The sequence below is a fragment of the Lepidochelys kempii genome, chromosome 17 (genome assembly GCF_965140265.1).
Source record: "Lepidochelys kempii isolate rLepKem1 chromosome 17, rLepKem1.hap2, whole genome shotgun sequence".
NCBI classification, from domain to species: Eukaryota; Metazoa; Chordata; order Testudines; family Cheloniidae; genus Lepidochelys; species Lepidochelys kempii.
In genome coordinates, this window is record NC_133272.1 from 15,032,055 (window position 1) to 15,050,325 (window position 18,271).

Here is an 18,271-nt window from a genome sequence, read left to right on the forward strand (position 1 = left end):
TTTGTTTATCACAATCCCAGCTGCCAGAATCAGCAATACGTCCGCTAATGTTTCTCAAAGCTGCAACAAGGATTTTTTTCTCCTTTACTCCGCAGTGGATTTAAGGAACGATATTGCTGTAGCTTAGCCTTGATACATGCCACAGCTTGGAGAGAGGCTGTCAGAAGTTGATTTAAAACTCAAGCAAAACCTGACTAAACGCTAACTTTCACATTACTATAAAATTTGCAGTTCAGAGAAAAAGCATTCATCATCAGGGACTGCCACAGGTAGACACTGTCAGTTTTCTGTACTAAAACAATCACTGTCAACATAGTTTGGGCTCAGTGTTGGTTTTGTTAAGAAAGGGTTTGATAATCAGTTACCTAAAAATGTATTCTATTCAGTCACACGACTTATAATTGGGTAGGTGTGTTCAGCCTAATGGTTCCTATGGCACTTTCTAGGTATTTAGCCCAAAACCGTTCTAATGGAGCACCTCACAGACACACTCAGAGGTAGAGAAGTATTAACAGACTCATTTTACAGATGGGGAGAACAGACATACAGCGAGATTAAGGCCTCAGTTTAAGACCACACTTAACTACATGCTTTACTTAAAGTCTCCTTAACATTACGCATGTGCTTAAGCGCTATCCTGAATCAGGACTTAAGAGCCCAGGTCAGCAAAGCATTTAAGGTAATTACATGCATAAAGCTAAGCCTAAAGCTGTCCCCGTTCAACCAACCCTTGAGCACGTGCTAAAATGCTATGCTGAACCCGGGGCTAAGTGACTCGCTCAAGGTCACACAGGGAGTCCTGTGGCAGAGCCCACAACTCACCATCTTAATTAAAGAACATCTCTGAGGAGCTAGATAATGGGGCAGTGGGTTTGAGAGGGATTTATGCATCTCTGCAAGCTTGCCAACGCAAACAGCAGTGTTTAGCTAGTGCAAGAGAGTCAGGAGGTGCTGTGACTGTGGCTGGCCCAAGGGACACAACCAAGCCTGCTTTCTGGGCGAAGATGTACAACGGGGATGGGAGGGCACCCAGGCAAAAGTTTCTTTACGATTTCTGCCGAGAGGACAGAAATTTGTGATGTGAACATATGAAGTCCCTTTAGCCTGGTTACTGTCAAAGCTACATTACATGTTAAGTGCCAGATAAAGAATGGGAGTACTTGTGGCACCTTAGAGACGGTAACTGTTTATGGACAGCGGGGGGGGGGGTGTGCGCACGCATGCTCTTGAAACATATGGTGAAGCAGGATTATGGGAGGAGGAGGAGCAGGAATTTAAAAAAAAAAAAGGAGAAGGGTGTCTTATTTATGCTTTCAGTGTGTTACCCCTACGATTTCCCAGGCCTGAAATCCTCCCCCTTCCTTTTATGTTATCACTGAAATCCACAACAATGGTGAGCAATTTAAGCTGCACTGCCTGGCACATCATAGGAGACGAGACTATTGACAGTAATACTTGGGTCTGATTTCAATTGTTGGGTTTAGTGTGCAGGTCTGGGTGGTGTTGGTGGCCTGTGACATACAGGAGGACGACAGACTAGAGGATTTGCAGGTCCCTTCTGGCTTTAAACTATGATCAAGAAATCTCAAGTGCTCCCACATGCAAAGTCACATCTAGATGATTTACAGTGTTGCTATCTGACAATTTTAATGGAGAGGCTTACGATATTTCTTAAAGCACCAGCTCCTGGAGTCATGTGAGCTGCTCAGTTTTATTTTACAAAAAGTTTCTAGCCCTTAATTTCAAGGGGTTTTTCTCTTTCCTGCAGCTATGACCCAAGACTATACAAAAACAAGGTAAATTAAAAAAAAATACACCCCCCAGAAACACACCACTTGATTTTTAAGCCAGTGTTATGATTTTAGGGAGCCCAAAGCGTGATTTTTTGAACTCTTGCAGGTTGTATGGAAAACTACCTCCAGTTTCTCCTGAAGCATTTGCAGTGGTGGTGGGAAGCTCCAAAAGAGGAATATGAGTCAAGAAGGGTAACAAGGCCCATGTTCTTCAGAGACACAAGTACTATATGGAGTATTTATGGCTGCAGGGATGCTGCCACCTCCATACACCCAGACAGATATCACTAGATATTTTTAAATCAATAAATAAAATCCATTGCTAATGCCGAATGTTCACCAACGTAATCAAGTGTAGGCTATCGGATAGCTACCTACTGAAAAATGTAGTGACCCATGCTCCAACGCTGTAATCTAATCCTTGAACTAAAAAGGCAATGTAATGCCTTTGCAAATCCATATGTTTTCGAATACCACCACTGCTGTCAGCAGGCTACAGCAGTGCCTCTTTGAAGATGGAAGTAAAATGACAAAGCACATCATTGTGAAGGCAATTATACGTGGCAGTAACCATTTTACAATGGCCCATATGGGCTGTATTTCAACAATGCAATTTCCAAAGCTGCCTCAGCAAACATACATCTCTGTCCCTAATCTCAGGTAGATTTTGCAAAACAAAACGAGACTGCAGCCAGCACAAACGTGGAAGATGGATAACAGGTGTAGAAATGTGCAAATGAGGATAAGAACCATTTGTGTCAGGGTACAAAAGAGAGAGAGCAAGCAAAGCACTTCTCAAAAGGCTATTCACACCAAACCTATCCATTAAAGGGACTTTCTAGTACCTGGGTCCATCAGAAATCGGATATTTATATGCTTTTCCATAAAGCTACCCAATTCATTACTGCATCTGTTCAGAGACTGTGTCTCTCTCTATGAATCACATATGCAACTGTGCACAAGGAAAGGTGTAAACACCAAGGAGAGAGAGAGGATCAAAGGACTATGATTAGGAATAATAGGACGAAGTTAAAGAAATAAAGATCTATGTCAGGTAAAGTTCAACAGTGGGGCATCCAAGTTTGTGGAGTGGACCCACAAAGGAAAATGTAATTCTCTTGAGTCACTGAAAACAGTACCAAACATTTAAGAACAGACCATAGGAATTTATTCAGCACTGGGAGGAAGAATTTATTCAGCATGTAGCAGCATTGGTCTGCCTGACGCAACAGGACATTGCCATCTCTAAAAACTCTTAACATCTGATTATCCAGTTCCTGCAACTGGGGTAGGGAGACAAAAGGCAGCTTTAAGTTACTGTCATTCTCCTGTAACCTGGGATACTCAAGGGCCTTCCCAGTCCCAAGCATCAGTTAGAGCAGCCTCAGGGCTGCTCTGATGGATGCTTTGCCAGCCCCCAGAATAGCTGGGCTGCAGGTTGCTCCAAAGTTATCTCCTCCCTTCCATTCCCAAGCCCCTACATCATTGGTTCTCAACCTTTCCAGACTCCTACACCTCTTCCAGGAGTCTCATTTGTCTTGTGTATCCCAAGTTTCACCTCACTTAACTACTTGCTTATAAAAATCAGACCACAATACAAGAGCATCCCCAATTGCAATATAAGTATTTTATTTACATTTCAGGGTGATATTTGAGCCCATTTGTCCACCTGTCAGCCTTGTCTGAAGCCCAAGCCCCAGCGGTGGGGCTGAAGCACGTCGCTTAGCAGTGAATCTGTATAGTGGGGGTGCTGAGAGCCATTGAACCAAACTATAAACCCTGTATATAATGGAAACCACTTCAAGCCAGGCAGATGCACCTAGTTTGAGCACCTATGCTTCTGTGGCATGGGGCCTCAGGTAATTGCCCTGCTTGCTACCCCCTCATGCTGACCCTGCATTTGTGATCTCCCTAAACCCACCCTGTGAGACACACACACACACGCCCCCCCCGGTTGAGAAAAAACCCAGATCTAGAGGAGTTGAGTACTCCTTGGAAAACCTTTGCGTACCGCCAAAGGTATGCATACCCTTGATCGAGAACCACTGTCCAAATAGAGAAGCTGAAAGCAAGGCTGACTATGGACGAAGCCTTTGCACCACCAGACTTGCTGAAAGGGGTTTCAGTCTAATGGAAATCTGGTTTTATGATTCTGTTTCTGTCTAATAAGCAGCTTAGGGATCTCTTCCCCTATATTTTATGTAAATAAAAGATAGAGGATCAAAACAGGGAAGGTGAAGAAAGGAATAGTGATGATCAAGAAAGAAATGAATGAATGAAAGAATGGAAATAAAACCAACCTAAAGCTTCCATAAAAACAAAAAATAAGTAAAATTTACTCATCAACTGATTTATATAAACAAACTAATCCTTACTTCTTAAATGCTCCTGTCCACACACAGGAAATGTCACTATACCACATTACAGAACAAGAGAGAAACACGGATACAAGACGAAATTATAACTGTGTCTACAGCTGGAAACTAAAGACAAGTGCAAGATCCAGTACTTGTTGTCAACTCCTCAAAAAGAATCCAATGAAGCTGTACAACAGCACGTCAAAGCCTTTAATCCATAAGAAATATTACTTCCTGGAAGCTGAAATACTATCCAAGGCAAAGAAAACCACCTATACTCACAATGTACCTTCCAATTTCGGCAATATGGCAGTATTTAGGCATGCAAAAAATAAAGATGCGGGAAATTTACTCATTAATATAGAGGGAACTTGAAAGGACTGTCTGTAATTGCAGTTAAAAATGAACGGTGTTTTGAATTAAGATAAAAGCATGTTTTACTGATTATCTTTTTGAAGTTTGCACTCATGAAAGATTAAAAGTGGAGAAAAGTTGAAGAATCAAAGACAAAAACTTAGCATTTAAAAATCACTTGGAAGCCACGCACCTGGCATGATCGATCTTCTTCCATGTCCAGGTGTATTAAAAGAAAAAAAGGTTTTATTAGATATAAAAATTATAAACACAACATGCATTTTTGTGCTTTTATGCAGGTAGCCAGGAACAAATTTTGCATAATGCAAAACACCTTCTCTAAAATGACAGATCATGGCATGATTTTATTTAGATCAAAGGAAAAAAAAAGTCTAGTGACTGTAGTGCACTGGAAATCAGGATTCCTAGATTTGCTCTGCCACTGATTCAGTGTGAACAGTATTTGAGATCCTCTGAAAAGGAAAGGACTATAAGTAGTGCAAAGCATTATATAAAGGGAGACATTCCTTTGGTCAGTCACTCATTAAAGGTAGAGACATAGAACCTTGCAAAAAGTTCTAAAGATGGGAATATTTGAAAGATCCAATTAGGGTGCTTGGTCCTAATTAACAAGACATAAATTCCCTTCCCACTCTAGTCTGAGAAATCATTTTACAGCACTGGTGAAATCCTTATCCACAGTGACAGCATCTTCAGAGCCTAAAGAGTTAGGCAAACCATGCTGAGAGCCAGACCATAGTTTGAGAGGAAGTCCTTTTCAACAGACTATGAGCCAAATTCAGAACAGGTGTATGAACACACAAGTCCACTTCACATCGGATCTGAACTTGGCCCAATATGCCCAAAACAACATCTATTTTTCGAACTCATGCAGTTGACTACTGAAAGCAGCAACAGGATTGGTGGGGGGAGGGCAGGGAAAGAGCCAGGTATCTTTGGTGGAGTTTTCAAACACATCCAAGAGAGCACAAATCCCATTGAAAGTCAACACAGACCCACAAGTACCACACAGTTCAAGTGATGGGAAAGATCTGAAAGGGTGAGAGTCTTACAATCCAGTTTACAACTTTAAGCACCACTGTAAGGTGTACTCCTCCCATTAGTCAGTCATCTGGATAGCCAGACCATCCGTATCTTTTCTCCTCCTCCCCACCACCGCTGTTTATATTATTTATCACATTCTGGTCATGAGGTGACCAGAGGTCCTGATATTTGGGGCTGTGTCTCACATAGGTGCCAATTACCCACCACCCCGTCCTGATTTTTCACCCTTGCTATCTGGTCACCCTAGGTGTCAGGGACACACAATTATTAAATCCTATTGCTGTGGCAAACCCAGACGATGCTAGGTAAAGTAAAATAGTTGTGTTTTCCACAACTACACATCCAAGGAAATTTGTCAATGTCTTTTTATTTGCATATCTGGCAGACTGCCTCAGACATCTAATACATAAATGATAGCATACAGGTGTATTCGTTTACAGTTTGCCTTTAAGCTAGGAGTGTCAATTTGCTGATCTTTTAATTACATTCATCTTTATTTGTTATTACGTCATGAAATTTCTTCATTATGTGAATGGCCATAGATTACACACACACGACAAACAGTCCTTACAAGTTTTCTGGTTCAGCAAACAGCCACAATATATTAGCCCACACATCATGCACATCCAAAGTCTCAACCATCCCCTTTTCCCCCCTGCCCCCTTCTCTATTTTTTCCATCCAGAAACAAGATTTTAATAGATTTATTAGCTCTTCAAACGTTCTTGGACTACTAGCAGCATACTGCCACAAATTCTATCAGTTTACAGAGACGTGTCCCCTTCTGGATTACATTTTTGGGGGAGAATGTCTGTTTGTAGTTAGAAAAATATAAGTCAATTAGACTGAGGTCTTATAAACATAAAGATCCACTTTTGTAACTATATAATTCACTGGGTTTTTCAACACACATTCTGAGGTTGAAAATCTGGCAAATCCACCCACCAGATGTATCTTTCTGATCCCAGAACTCATTAACATTTATTTTTAAAGTCCAGCAGACTCAGCTGTTGAACCACAATAATTGCATTCATTATTTTTTCCCCATAGTTAAAGTGACTAATGTTGGAAGAGTCACTGCATAGGAGCACAATGGCCAGCCAGTAAAAATTTGGTAACATCCAAAACGCATAAAAAAAGAAGACAAAGTTGTCCCCTTAAAACAGAGTACCCATATTCTGAACATCAGACAATGAGTTTCGGTATTTATTGTGATCTTAAAAAAAAAAAAAGGGGGGGGGGAAGACTTTCACACCAAAGAATGCCAATCCAATGTACATCAAGGGCACTTAGGCCTTAGAAAACCACAATACTAAAAGGAGTTACAACATAAATTTTCCAAAGCAGCAGCATCTCTCTTCTCAAACCTTCTCCCTGCTCACCATGCAATAGGACACCAATCCTACGGTCTATTGCCTTAGCCCTCTGCCAATGCCCATTCAAAACAGACAGGCCTTTACAGCATGCCTGGAAGGTCACTAGATTTGGCTTAATTCAGAATGAGTTGGAGAGCGTGTGTTGGAAAGGAAAAGTGCTCTTAAAGAAGACACATGACCAGCAGCCCCCCTCCTCCTTTAAAATAATAAGGGGTTCACTTAGAGTGCCCCAATGATTTCAACCGCAAAAAAAAGGTCACCAGGAGAGAGGTGGTTTGTCAGATAGGAAGGTCTCGGGTCATTTAGGGGTTTATGAAATCATGCCTTAAGTCATTAGATTTCTACTTATCTATATTTTAGTAACAGGTAAAATGCGCAACTGACAAAACTCTGTGAAAACCTAAGAATAGGCCAACAGAAGGAAGATATACCCCATGCACCTCACAGGCTGTAGGAATGACTTCTAATGACTGATCTGCCACTGACTTATTGCATGGTGTTGGGTAAATCCATAGCCACTTTTCGGTCTCATTTCTTCCTTATGATGGGGAAGCTAAAAACATCCTTACCTGCCTCATAGGCATATTGTGACCATTAGTTAATATTTGGTACAGTGCCCCAAGGTGCACCTCACTTGTGTGGAGTCCCTCTGACTTCCCATGCAACTGTGTGCGGAAATAAAGAGGCAGGTGCTTGCAGATATTATGGAATGATAAGGCGCTATTTATGCCAAGTGTTATCACTACTCCGTACCGTACCACTAAACGCTATGGTCTCCGTAACCTCAACCAGCCTACTGCCGAGCAAAACACTTTTTAAATGATTGTTGAAAGTCTATGAAAAAGTTATTATTGTGAAACAAAGAATATTTGACTTCTCAAAATTCCAGTTGCCAAATGCTTACCATTCATTAAAACGTTGTGCACTATGACTTTTTAAAATTAAAAGACAGACTTTTGAACTTTTGGGCCATGATAAAGCCATGACTTTTCTCTTTTTTCAAGCCAGCTTCAGTGATCAATTAATGTCACATAATATAAACTCATTTTTTGCTTCTGCTCTTTATTTTCATCTAATGGCAACCAATATTCACGTTTCACTGTGGTATAATGGATACCAGGTTGTCTATTGATTGAAGCCAAAGAACAGAAGCCAGTGTACCCGGTCCTGATGTGGACTCCCACTGTGACTGTGAACAAGTCACTCAGCCCCATCTTTTCAAACATGTGTACGCACTTTTGGACCCACCTGATTTGCCCATGTACAATGACTAATGTGCACACAAGTCAGGGCCACAAGTGTGTGGTGTGTGTGTGTCCATCTCACATTACACAAGCCCAGTCAGATGCATTGCAAAAGTGCATGTAGAGGCACCTTCTTGAAATGTATGTGCCTCAGTTTAAACACCTGTAAAATGGGTTTAACACCCCTCCAAAACGTTTGGAGTTGCAGCATCAGTAAAAGCTCTGTGAAATCCTTGACTGAAAGCTTTTTAGATATACAGCATTACTTGCAAAATGGGCAGGAATGAACTCCACATTTTAGAAATCTTCCTTTAACTGCCTGTGATCCTCCTAAGTAGGGGACATGCTGTGACTAACCCAATGCTCTGAACTCTGCCAGAGAAAGACTAGCAATCTACTACTGAATGCCACAATTCATCTTTCTGATCTGACTCTGCACAGTCATCCTGCGGCATCCACAAAACCTATCCCAGACAGCCTAACTCAAACGACAACTTACAGAACATGCAGCCTCTTTACATTACATTAGTACGGTTTATTGCTGAATGAGCTTGTAACACATATGTAAAGATTGGCTCTAGCAGGGTAATGGCACCGGCTTGATTAAAAAAACCACACCACCTACCTGCTCTCGGTGCAATTTAATAGAATGAATGTTAAGAAACAGTTCCTCAGAGAGGAAGTTCACACAAATGTGTGAGGGACAGGGTCGGCCGACCTTATCCTAAAAGGACACAGGAAGTGCTGTGGAGTGACCATCATGACATTTAGAATATCAGCACTTTTTGCATCCAAGAGCACGTAACAATATAAGATTCACACAAGCAAGTACTCCAGAGCATGCAGAAGTTAATAAATCTAGGCATATAAACTGTGGCTTCATTTCACGTGTTTTTAATACTAACAAGATTTGGGTAAATACAATGACATCAGCGTAAATTCACACAGATAGCATGTCATGTAATGTGATCAAATTAAACTGGATAAGCAAGGAAACACACAGCAATATTTGCAGTGCCAGGGAATCCTATTCTATTTCTCAGGCTGACTTATTTTCATCTCCCTCACTCCTCCGCCCCACCCCAAAAAGCAAAATAAGATACTTCCTTCCAACATTTCCCATTCTAAGGATTTACCCTTTCAGTTAAAACCTCCTCTCTCCTCCTCAAAACATAAAAGTGTCAAGATTAGTGCTGCTAAGCGACCCTACCAGGGAGAAGAACCTAAAGATATTAGTTAACTCGTTATCTTAAAGGCAAAGGGTTACAGCAGAGCTCACCTTGGGATTTGATAAACCCCAACTAGGGCACAGATACTGAACTGATAAATTGTAAGGATGATATACAGAAGCATTGCAGTCAATTTCCCTTAATAGAACTGGCATTAGATTGCCTCAAACAGAATGTTGAAATTCAAAAAAGGAAGACTGTGGGTTAAACATTTCCACATTTCAGCCCACAACTTCCCAGCTCCATTACCCTTTCATTAATTGTGTTTGAGACTTCACTAAACTTGAGCTTGGGCTATTTTTAAAGCCTGACTCAATGCATTGTTGCTCAGAATAAAGATTAAAACTTCTAATTTACTGTAGATAATTAGAAAGCTGCAGGTCAGACCTTCAGAGTAACATGGTGGGGGCTCCAACTCAAACTGACAGAAACAGTCCTTTAAAAAAAAAAAAGACAGACAGACCACACTGTAGAATATTCTAGCCAGACACCTCCCAACTAGAAAGTAACAAGGGCTTTTTAAGCAGGGACAGATTTTGCTGAATATTCCCTCTGTTACTGCCAGTATCTATCTCCCAGAGGAACATTTACATATAAAGCAATAGATCTTACCTGAAAGTTCCACTTTCAGTAACATACCTCTCTACTTCTCAGTGATCCCGTCCAGTCCCTGATATTTCTCCATCGATCTCAGTGTTGTAACTCAAATCTTTCAATTACTTCAGCTCTTGATATCTTTCCCTTTCTGTGGTGATCATTTTCCTTCTGAGTTCCTGATCCTTCATCCTTATTTTATAAGTGTATTTCTTCAGACTCCCACATCCCAGCAGAGACCCCAGATACTTAATAAGAAAGACCTCGCTCTCTCACCAAATGGTATAAAACAAAGTTACTATGATAGAGAAGAATAAGGGTGTGTGTCTTTTGTCCTATTCCCGTGTTCGTATAACTCCCATAATCATCAAAAGCAGAGCCAAAAAAGACCACTTGAATCTCCCAGTAATCTAAATATCTCATCCTTGTGTAGCCTAAACATTTCCTTCTCTGAAAAATATGGAGCTACTTATTTAAATGCCTAAATTTAGACACACAGGTTTGAAAATGGTTTCAGAGTCATGTTGCTATTGGAGCCTCATCTTGTGGGGGTTATCCCACAGTTTTAAATTTCTCCAGGTCACTCTGCAGTTTAGCATCTTCCTTTGTGATCGCACCCTCCTCCCCCCTTTCCCAGATCATCCACAAATTTGATCATGGATAAGTTTACCATTTCCTCTACATTCTTAGTGGAAAAGAAAGGTTTCCAGTAACGACCCCCTGCAACCAGTACCAACTGTACCCACCTTAACACTACTCACCACTGGCACGTTTTACCTTTAGGTTACTACCTTCTGTTCCCTGTTGGTCTAAATCTTAGCACTCACGCATACAAACAGAGGTTACAGGACAAACACCTAAGAATCTAAGTAGTCAACAAACACCATAGGGCCACCAAGATTTGCTGACAGCACTGAACGAACAAACTTGATGCTCTGATGCTGGTACAGCAGGGCAGCAGCGTGAAGATGAAGTTTCTTCAGTAATAAGAAGGCATTAAAAAAAGGAAGATCAAACTGTTTGTTTTGATGAAAACTCAAGGAACATACAGGCATACTAATCATGCAGGGTAAGAGACTGGTAAGAAAGAAACATCACAAGCCATGCTTTCTGGTACCCAACACAGTGATACATGACCTCTTCTTCACACGTAGGAACATAGAAGCTTCAGATACAACAAAACCATGCTTATTTTAATTTTCCAATGGATCATACATGATGATATGTATCACAGCAAGTACTAAAGGCAAAATCCTGTTCTCAGATGCATGCACAGAACTGTAATTGACTGGGTATGACAAATATACGGGAAAAGAACCTAGCACATGGTATCTTCCAAACACTTAGTCTTACTTTCACATTTTGTTGGTGCCCTCGCTGGCAGTTAAACTTTACCCCAGGTAATCTTACATCATTCTCTCTCTCTCAGTACATAGAGCTGCTCTAACTAACATCTGCCTTCATCTTGCTTCCACATCAGTGGAACTGCTTAAATTTACTCTAGATGGATGGAATGATCTGATACAGAATCTGTAACTCAATAAACAGCTCCTTTACATACATTTGTAAGCCTTTCCCATTTGTAATTAATTATACTGGGCCTTACCAGACAATAATTTAGCATAGTCTCATATCTAACACAGGTTACCAGTAGACATTAGTTAAGAAACAAGAATCACCATTTAAATGTAGGTTTCTCCCTGTCAGACACATCATGCACACTTCTTGTTTATAAGTCTGCTGTTTGCTTTATCTGTGTGTCCTGTTTCAGGGAAACAGTCCCAGTCGAAGCTAAACAATTGCCCACACGGAAAACTAGTGACATTGCTCAGTGTTCAGAAAACAAAACCAGCTGCTTACTCTATAGGGCTGGGCTGAGCTGACTCAGGAAAAAAGTACTTCCCTCGGTCAAAGCTATCTCAGGGCTCAGGTCAGATTTCATTTCTCATCACAATAAGCCATCTCCATTACTGTGTCAATTTCTGTTCCCTCCCCAAACAGATACACAAAGCTTTGGGAGTGTGGGGAGATTTAGTGAAGTGTTATCTCACCAGAACACTAGTCTACAAACCTCCCTCTCAAAATTGCCACAGCTAATGACAGAGAAATCAAAAGAGGGAATGTTACCAATGGAAAAAGTTGGGCATCCTCATTCCAAGAGGTTCCTGGAAAGTCGTTCTTGTCCCTTGACCAAAACAGAATCTGAAGATTTTACTGTGGGCCAGTCACACACATGTACCGTTCACCACAAAACCACTACAGGACCACTTCCGGTTGCTGTGCTGAGTAAAGCAGGCACAGTCCTGACCACCACAAATCAGAGCACAGAACGCCCTTCCTTTTCTCCTTCCACATCAAAGAAGAAGTTAAGAGACCAAGGAGAGCAAATATAGGGACAATGAAGCTAAGGAACTTGTAATGCACGTTGTTCACAGTCACAACAAGAGATCAGTGCCAGACAAACCAATGGAAAGACTCACCGATTTCACTTGGCTTTGAATCAGGCCCTGACCAAGTAAATTAACAAATACCAAGAAAGTTTCTTTCAGCACCCCGAGCTGAAATACTTGAGTGGACACATGTAGCTCGGGGTGCTGAAAGAAACTTTCTTGGTATTTGTTAATTTACTTGGTCAGGGCCTGATTCAAAGCCAAGTGAAATCGGTGAGTCTTTCCATTGGTTTCAGTTGGCTTTAGTGCCTGATAATAACAGGAAAAAATTGCCCCAAACTCTTTTTCTGTGGTTGAACTCCAAATATGAGCTCAAGATTCAATACTGCTGTAATACCATGGAAAGTGAGAGAGGGCCATTTCATCACCAGGTGTAAATCAGTCTAGCACTAATCCAATCAATGGCACTACATCGATGTACACTAGTTGAGGATCCCACCCCAAAAGCCAGAAAAGGATAAGCTTCTGACGGGCTTACCACCACCAAGATCATTTCACTTAGTAGTAACTATCAGGTCTTCTTGCTAGTACTTTCAAGCCTCAACCAAAACTTCAAGTAGCCATAAGAAACACACGCATTAATCCCAGACATATTAGGCCAGCGTGCTTGACCCTTTTGTCTCTCTGATCCTTAGACAGAGCTTTCTCAACAAATACATTTAGTCTTATTCTTATGTTTTTTGTAAATGAGTTTCTAATATTTGTCAATGCAGCATGAAACCATTAGGTCAAACTGTGCCATCTATCACATGACTATTAAATTATGTCAAATCTCAGTATGCTGCTGATTGTTTTATCTGAATAAGATTAGCCAGCAAAGCTGGCTAATGTTTTTAAACTCCTTTCAAGTGATGCACAATTACAACAGAAAGCCACTAGTAGCCATTCTTGGCCTAGCGGACGGGAAAAAAGAGGGGGGTTTAATTTCCACTTTAAAAAACAAGCCAAGACAAATTTAAATTATTTTATAAAAGCTCCTCACCAAGTTCAAGCAAGAGCAGGCTGATGGAAACTCTTCAACATTTGTATGGACCATAAAATGTGCTCACCAAAAAGTAAGGATTTTGACCAAATTTTGGAGTCTTTATTCAAACAGAACACCCAGTGACACAAATGGGATGTTTGAGTGAGAACAGATTTTGGTCTACTCAGCCTAACTGTGCAAATCTCATTCCTGTTGGTGAACACTTAGTCACAAAAGTACTCCCATTGGCTTAATGGGGCTACCCATAGCAGTACTCATCAAGGGAGGCAAGGGCTATAATGCTGGTAATTGTTTACTAGAGATCACAACTCATGCATTTTGTGTATTGTATTTCTCAGGTATGAGACAAATTCTCCTCTCAGTTACACTATAAGAAGTTACCTGAGTGGAGTTACTCTGGCTTCTTACAGATGTAACTGAACAGAATTTGGATCCCAGTGTAAAGAAACAGAATGATATTATTCCTGGATAAATATTTAAATAGTTTAAATACACACTTTTTTTTGCTGTTGTTAAATGATCGGTTGAAAAGATCAGCCATCTTCCCATTTATTTCGACAGTTCATAATTGTTACAGTTGCAATTCCATGAAATGTAAACCCAAATAAATCTGGCTTCCCCAACACAAACTTGGTAAAATTCTACAACGTGTCATTTATAAACAAAGGCCCTTAAAATAAACGGCCAAAGCTGTCCTAAAACAACTGTATCCCCCTTGATTACACAGTGCAGGATTACGCTATTTTTAAATGTTTAATTAAGTAAACACTGAACAGTATCCTAATCAGGCTGGGAGGTTGGGGGGTGCAGGGGGAGACACAGTCGGTGCTTTCTAAGAGAGCCTGAATAGTCGATAATATTCCCCGAGCCAGAAAGGGCAGACTGGATCCTGGAATGACACTAAAGTGGTAACTCCCAGGGCCCAAACTGAGACAAATTGGATAAATCCAGCAAGTAACAAAAAATCCAGTGAGTTAAACTGCATTCAATTTCCCATCACGTTTTGTCTTTAAATTTTTTTTTTAAAGACAAGAACAGCTGGTGCCCTCCAGTTTGATTGCCAGCCCCCCACGTGATAGTACAGGTTACAGAATGAGGGTTGGGAGGCACTAGGAAGACTACCAACAATAAGTAGGACCACTTGTAACCATCTCTTTGATGTGTTCTGAGACAGCAGCAGAGACAGGGACCGTAGTTCAGATTCACAGAAGCATTTCAAATCAGAACAGGAGCTGTTTTATCACATATTTCAATGGGGGAGGGGGTGTCCCCCAAATTAAAGGGCCAAGTATGACCATAACCAAAACAAAATAAAAAAAATAAATCAGACCACCCCCCCTCAGCCCCCCCATCCTCCAAACACACAGACCTTGGAAACCAGACATTTAGCCGTGTTTGTAATTGGTTCTCATCAGGCCTTCCCTCCTCCTCCCCACAAAATATCAACACCACCAACCCCCCCCACCCCGCCCCACCAAAAGGTATAACCTTGACAATGAATCAGGACTGGAATGTTCAAACACTGCTGCCACAACCAACTTGCTCCCCATGCCTGCACAACACAGCGCAGTGCAAGTGACCACCAAAAAATCCTAATCCTACAGGACAGCCAAGAAAAGTTTCATTTGGATCCTCTGCCACCACTCTGGTGGCAAGGGGGGGGGGGGAGAGGGGGAGAAGAGACAGAAGAGAAAGGCTGCAACCAACATGCTCTGGTTATCAGCAGAAAAGAAAAACCACACACACAGCCAACAACTCTCTCCTCCCCACATACGGATTGTGGGTTCAAACATTTCTCTCACCTCCATCCCAAGGAGGAAAAAGCGCCCCTCCCATTTTTATCTCCTCACACACACACACCCCCCTTACAAATCTGTCCTGACATACGTCTCTCCCAATCGCAACAGATCCCGCTTTTTAATCTCCTGCTCCCCCCCCCCACCCCCGGAAGCTTGGCTGGCTGGGAAATGTGCATTTGGAAAGCAACGCTGCAGGTGTTCAAGGAATAAAGAAAGACAGAGCTCTCCACACACACACACAAAAGCACTTCGGAGAAAGAAAAAAAAAAGGGGACAATTTGGTAACAAGCCCTTTAGATGTCAGCAAGGGATTCCCCCCTTCTCCCAGGACATTTAACCCTTTAAAAGGTGAGGTCCCCATGCAGGATAAAGGAGGCTAAACCCTCCCCCCACTTTCCTTTCTCCTAGGGAAGGAGAATACCCCCCCCCAGCAAAATAAGCGGCCCCACCGCTCCCCAGTGCTAGAGAGAGAAGGGGGGGGAGGAAATCCCCTCCCCATCAACTGCAGCCAAAACAAAACAGACAAGCAGCCACAGCAATTATGGGAGGGGGGATAAGGGAGGGGGCGCTGCATTGTTATCCATCCAGCGAGAAAAGGCAGGCAGAAAAGAGTGTGAAAGCCAGCGAGAGAGACTGAGAGAAGGGGGCACCAGACAGATTTCCCTGCCATCTCTCCCTCCGCCCCCCTAACCCAACAATGAGCCAGGCACACCAGCAGCATCGGGGCGGGGGGGGGGGGGTCCGTCTTACCTCCAAAGCTTCAAAAGTGACAAAGCTGCACATCGCAAAGCCATCGATAATGTCTTCTTCTGCCGAGGAGGGCTCTCGCCTCTTCCTCCTGGGGGGTCTGGGTCGGGACGATGGTGGATTCCCATTGTCTTCCTTCTCCGAGCCTGACGAAGAGAGGACCGAAGCAGCCCTGGTCCTGCCGGCCCCACCGGCGGCAGCCCCTCCTAATCCGCCTTTGGATCGCCTCTCCCGATCTCTCTGCGATCTGGATCGCCTCTTTCTCCGAAGCCCGTTGCATCGTGCCGGGCCATCCATGGCTCTCGCTCTCGCTCTCGCTCGCCCTCTCTTCCCCCCCCCCTCCCCACCACAGCCACAAATCCGGCTTCCCCAATGGAATAAAGGGGGAGGGAGCGAGGGAGAGGAGAAAGAGGGAGGAGGAGAGGACAGAGAGAGAAAGGGGGGGGGGGGGGAGGGAGAAAGAGAGGAATAAAAGAATCCAAGTGCGGTTCCAGCACCACCAGCAGCGAATACCAAATGTAAGAGAGAGATTCCCAGAAGCGAGCCAAGGAAAGTAATGGCTGATCACAGGTCGCCTTGGTTAAAAAAAAAAAAAAAGAGAGAGAGAGAGAGAGAGAAGAAAAAAAAAAGCCCTCACCAAGCAGGCAATAAATCAGAATAGCGGAATGCTTTGATCAAGGGGCTGGGAGCCTGAGGATTTCCAAAAGAGAAGAAGGCAACAAGAAAGAGACCGACCCACTGGGAAGCAGGCGAAAGAAAGATTTTTTTCCCTTGCACACAAAACGGATGGTCTTTCTTCCCCAACTAAAAGAACTTGCAAAAAAAATGTGTGTGTGTGTAGGATACAACCTCCCCCCCCCCACCCCGCGGACTCCGTCTTCCTCCTGCTCCAGCTCTCTCAATCAAAGGGGGGAAAATCACCATCACCGCCACCACGATGCATCCAGCTGCAATTTGTTGAAGCACCGGCCAGGGCTGGAATCTTGAGTGGGAGCTCGTCACACCCCCCCCTTGCCAAACACGCCCACCCAGCCGATCTATTAATCAGGATCAATCATAGTAATTCGGCGGATTAATTGCGGGAGGAGGGGGGTGAATAGAGCCAAGCGGAGAGGAAAATTCACACACACACACACGCGCGCGCGCGCCCCCCCCATAAATAAATAAATAAATAAATAAATTCTGGTGGAGGTGCGGAGGCTCAGCTATTCTCCGGGGGGGGGGGAGGCACCGGGATGTATTGGCTGCTCCTGGCGCTGCCTCCCCCCGGCACAGGGGGCGGGGGGAAGATGCCCAGGGACGATTTGTCCCCTAGGGCCTGGGAGGAGCCGGGAGGCTGCAGGAGGTTTTGGCCCCGAGCGGCTGCAGCAGCGGCCGGGACGCGGCCCCATTCCCCCACCCCGCGACCCCCCCCCCCCAACCCTGCGCCGTCACGTGGGCAACTTTCCTCGCCCGCCCCGGCTCGTTCCCTGTGCGGCGTGAACCAAGGCGCGCCGGCCGCGCCAAATAAGTTGCAGGCAGGCGCACGGAGCCTGCGCGCCCGAGGGGGCGGGGTGGGGGGGAGGGAGAGCGAGAGCGAGCGAGTGGGGGGACGGACTCGGGCTGGGACGGGAGCCGCCTTCCCGTGCTCCAGGCGGAGCGAGGGCTCCGAGCCCGGCGCCGGGAGGAGACGGGCACTGGCCCTTTAAGCGTGGGGGGGGGGGGAACACGAACTAAGGGCCCCGCCCGCACGAGGCAGGAGGGAGCAGCCCCCGAGCTCCCTGTGGCTGGGGGTGGCCCCCAGTGGCCCTTCCCCGCCCCTACTGTCCCTCTGCTCCCAGCCCCACTGAGCCGTGCCCCCCCACCTGCTCCACTAGTCTGAGCCCCCAGCCCTGCCAGGCCCCCAGCCCCACTGAGCCGTGCCCCCCACCTGCCCCACTAGTCTGAGCCCCCAGCCCTGCCAGCCCCACTGAGCCGTGCCCCCCACCTGCCCCACTAGTCTGAGCCCCCAGCCCTGCCAGCCCCACTGAGCCGTGCCCCCCACAGCTCCCCACTAGTCTGAGGCCCCAGGGCTCCCAGCCCCACTGAGCTGTGCCCCCCCCAAGCTTCCCCCCCACATGCCCCACTAGTCTGAGCCCCCAGCCCTGCCAGGCCCCCAGCCCCACTGAGCCGTGCCCCCCACCTGCCCCACTAGTCTGAGCCCCCAGCCCTGCCAGCCCCACTGAGCCGTGCCCCCCACAGCTCCCCACTAGTCTGAGGCCCCAGGGCTCCCAGCCCCACTGAGCTGTGCCCCCCCCCAA

General features: G+C 44.5%; 1 protein-coding gene across 9 annotated transcripts in view; it reads right to left on the reverse strand.

Moving 5' to 3' along the window:
- The window catches only part of AUTS2 (activator of transcription and developmental regulator AUTS2), a 990,679-nt gene extending 973,376 nt beyond the window's left edge, over positions 1–17,303 (reverse strand). For 8 of the 9 annotated variants that reach the window (XM_073315300.1, XM_073315295.1, XM_073315297.1 and 5 more), the window contains exon 1: positions 15,996–17,302. In XM_073315300.1, the coding sequence (XP_073171401.1) occupies positions 15,996–16,289 (294 nt within the window). In that variant the 5' untranslated portion in view covers positions 16,290–17,302. Of the gene's footprint in view, positions 1–15,995 lie in introns of all 9 variants that reach the window. The other variant, XM_073315293.1, reaches the window with a different exon arrangement.
- Positions 17,304–18,271: the final 968 nt, after the last annotated feature.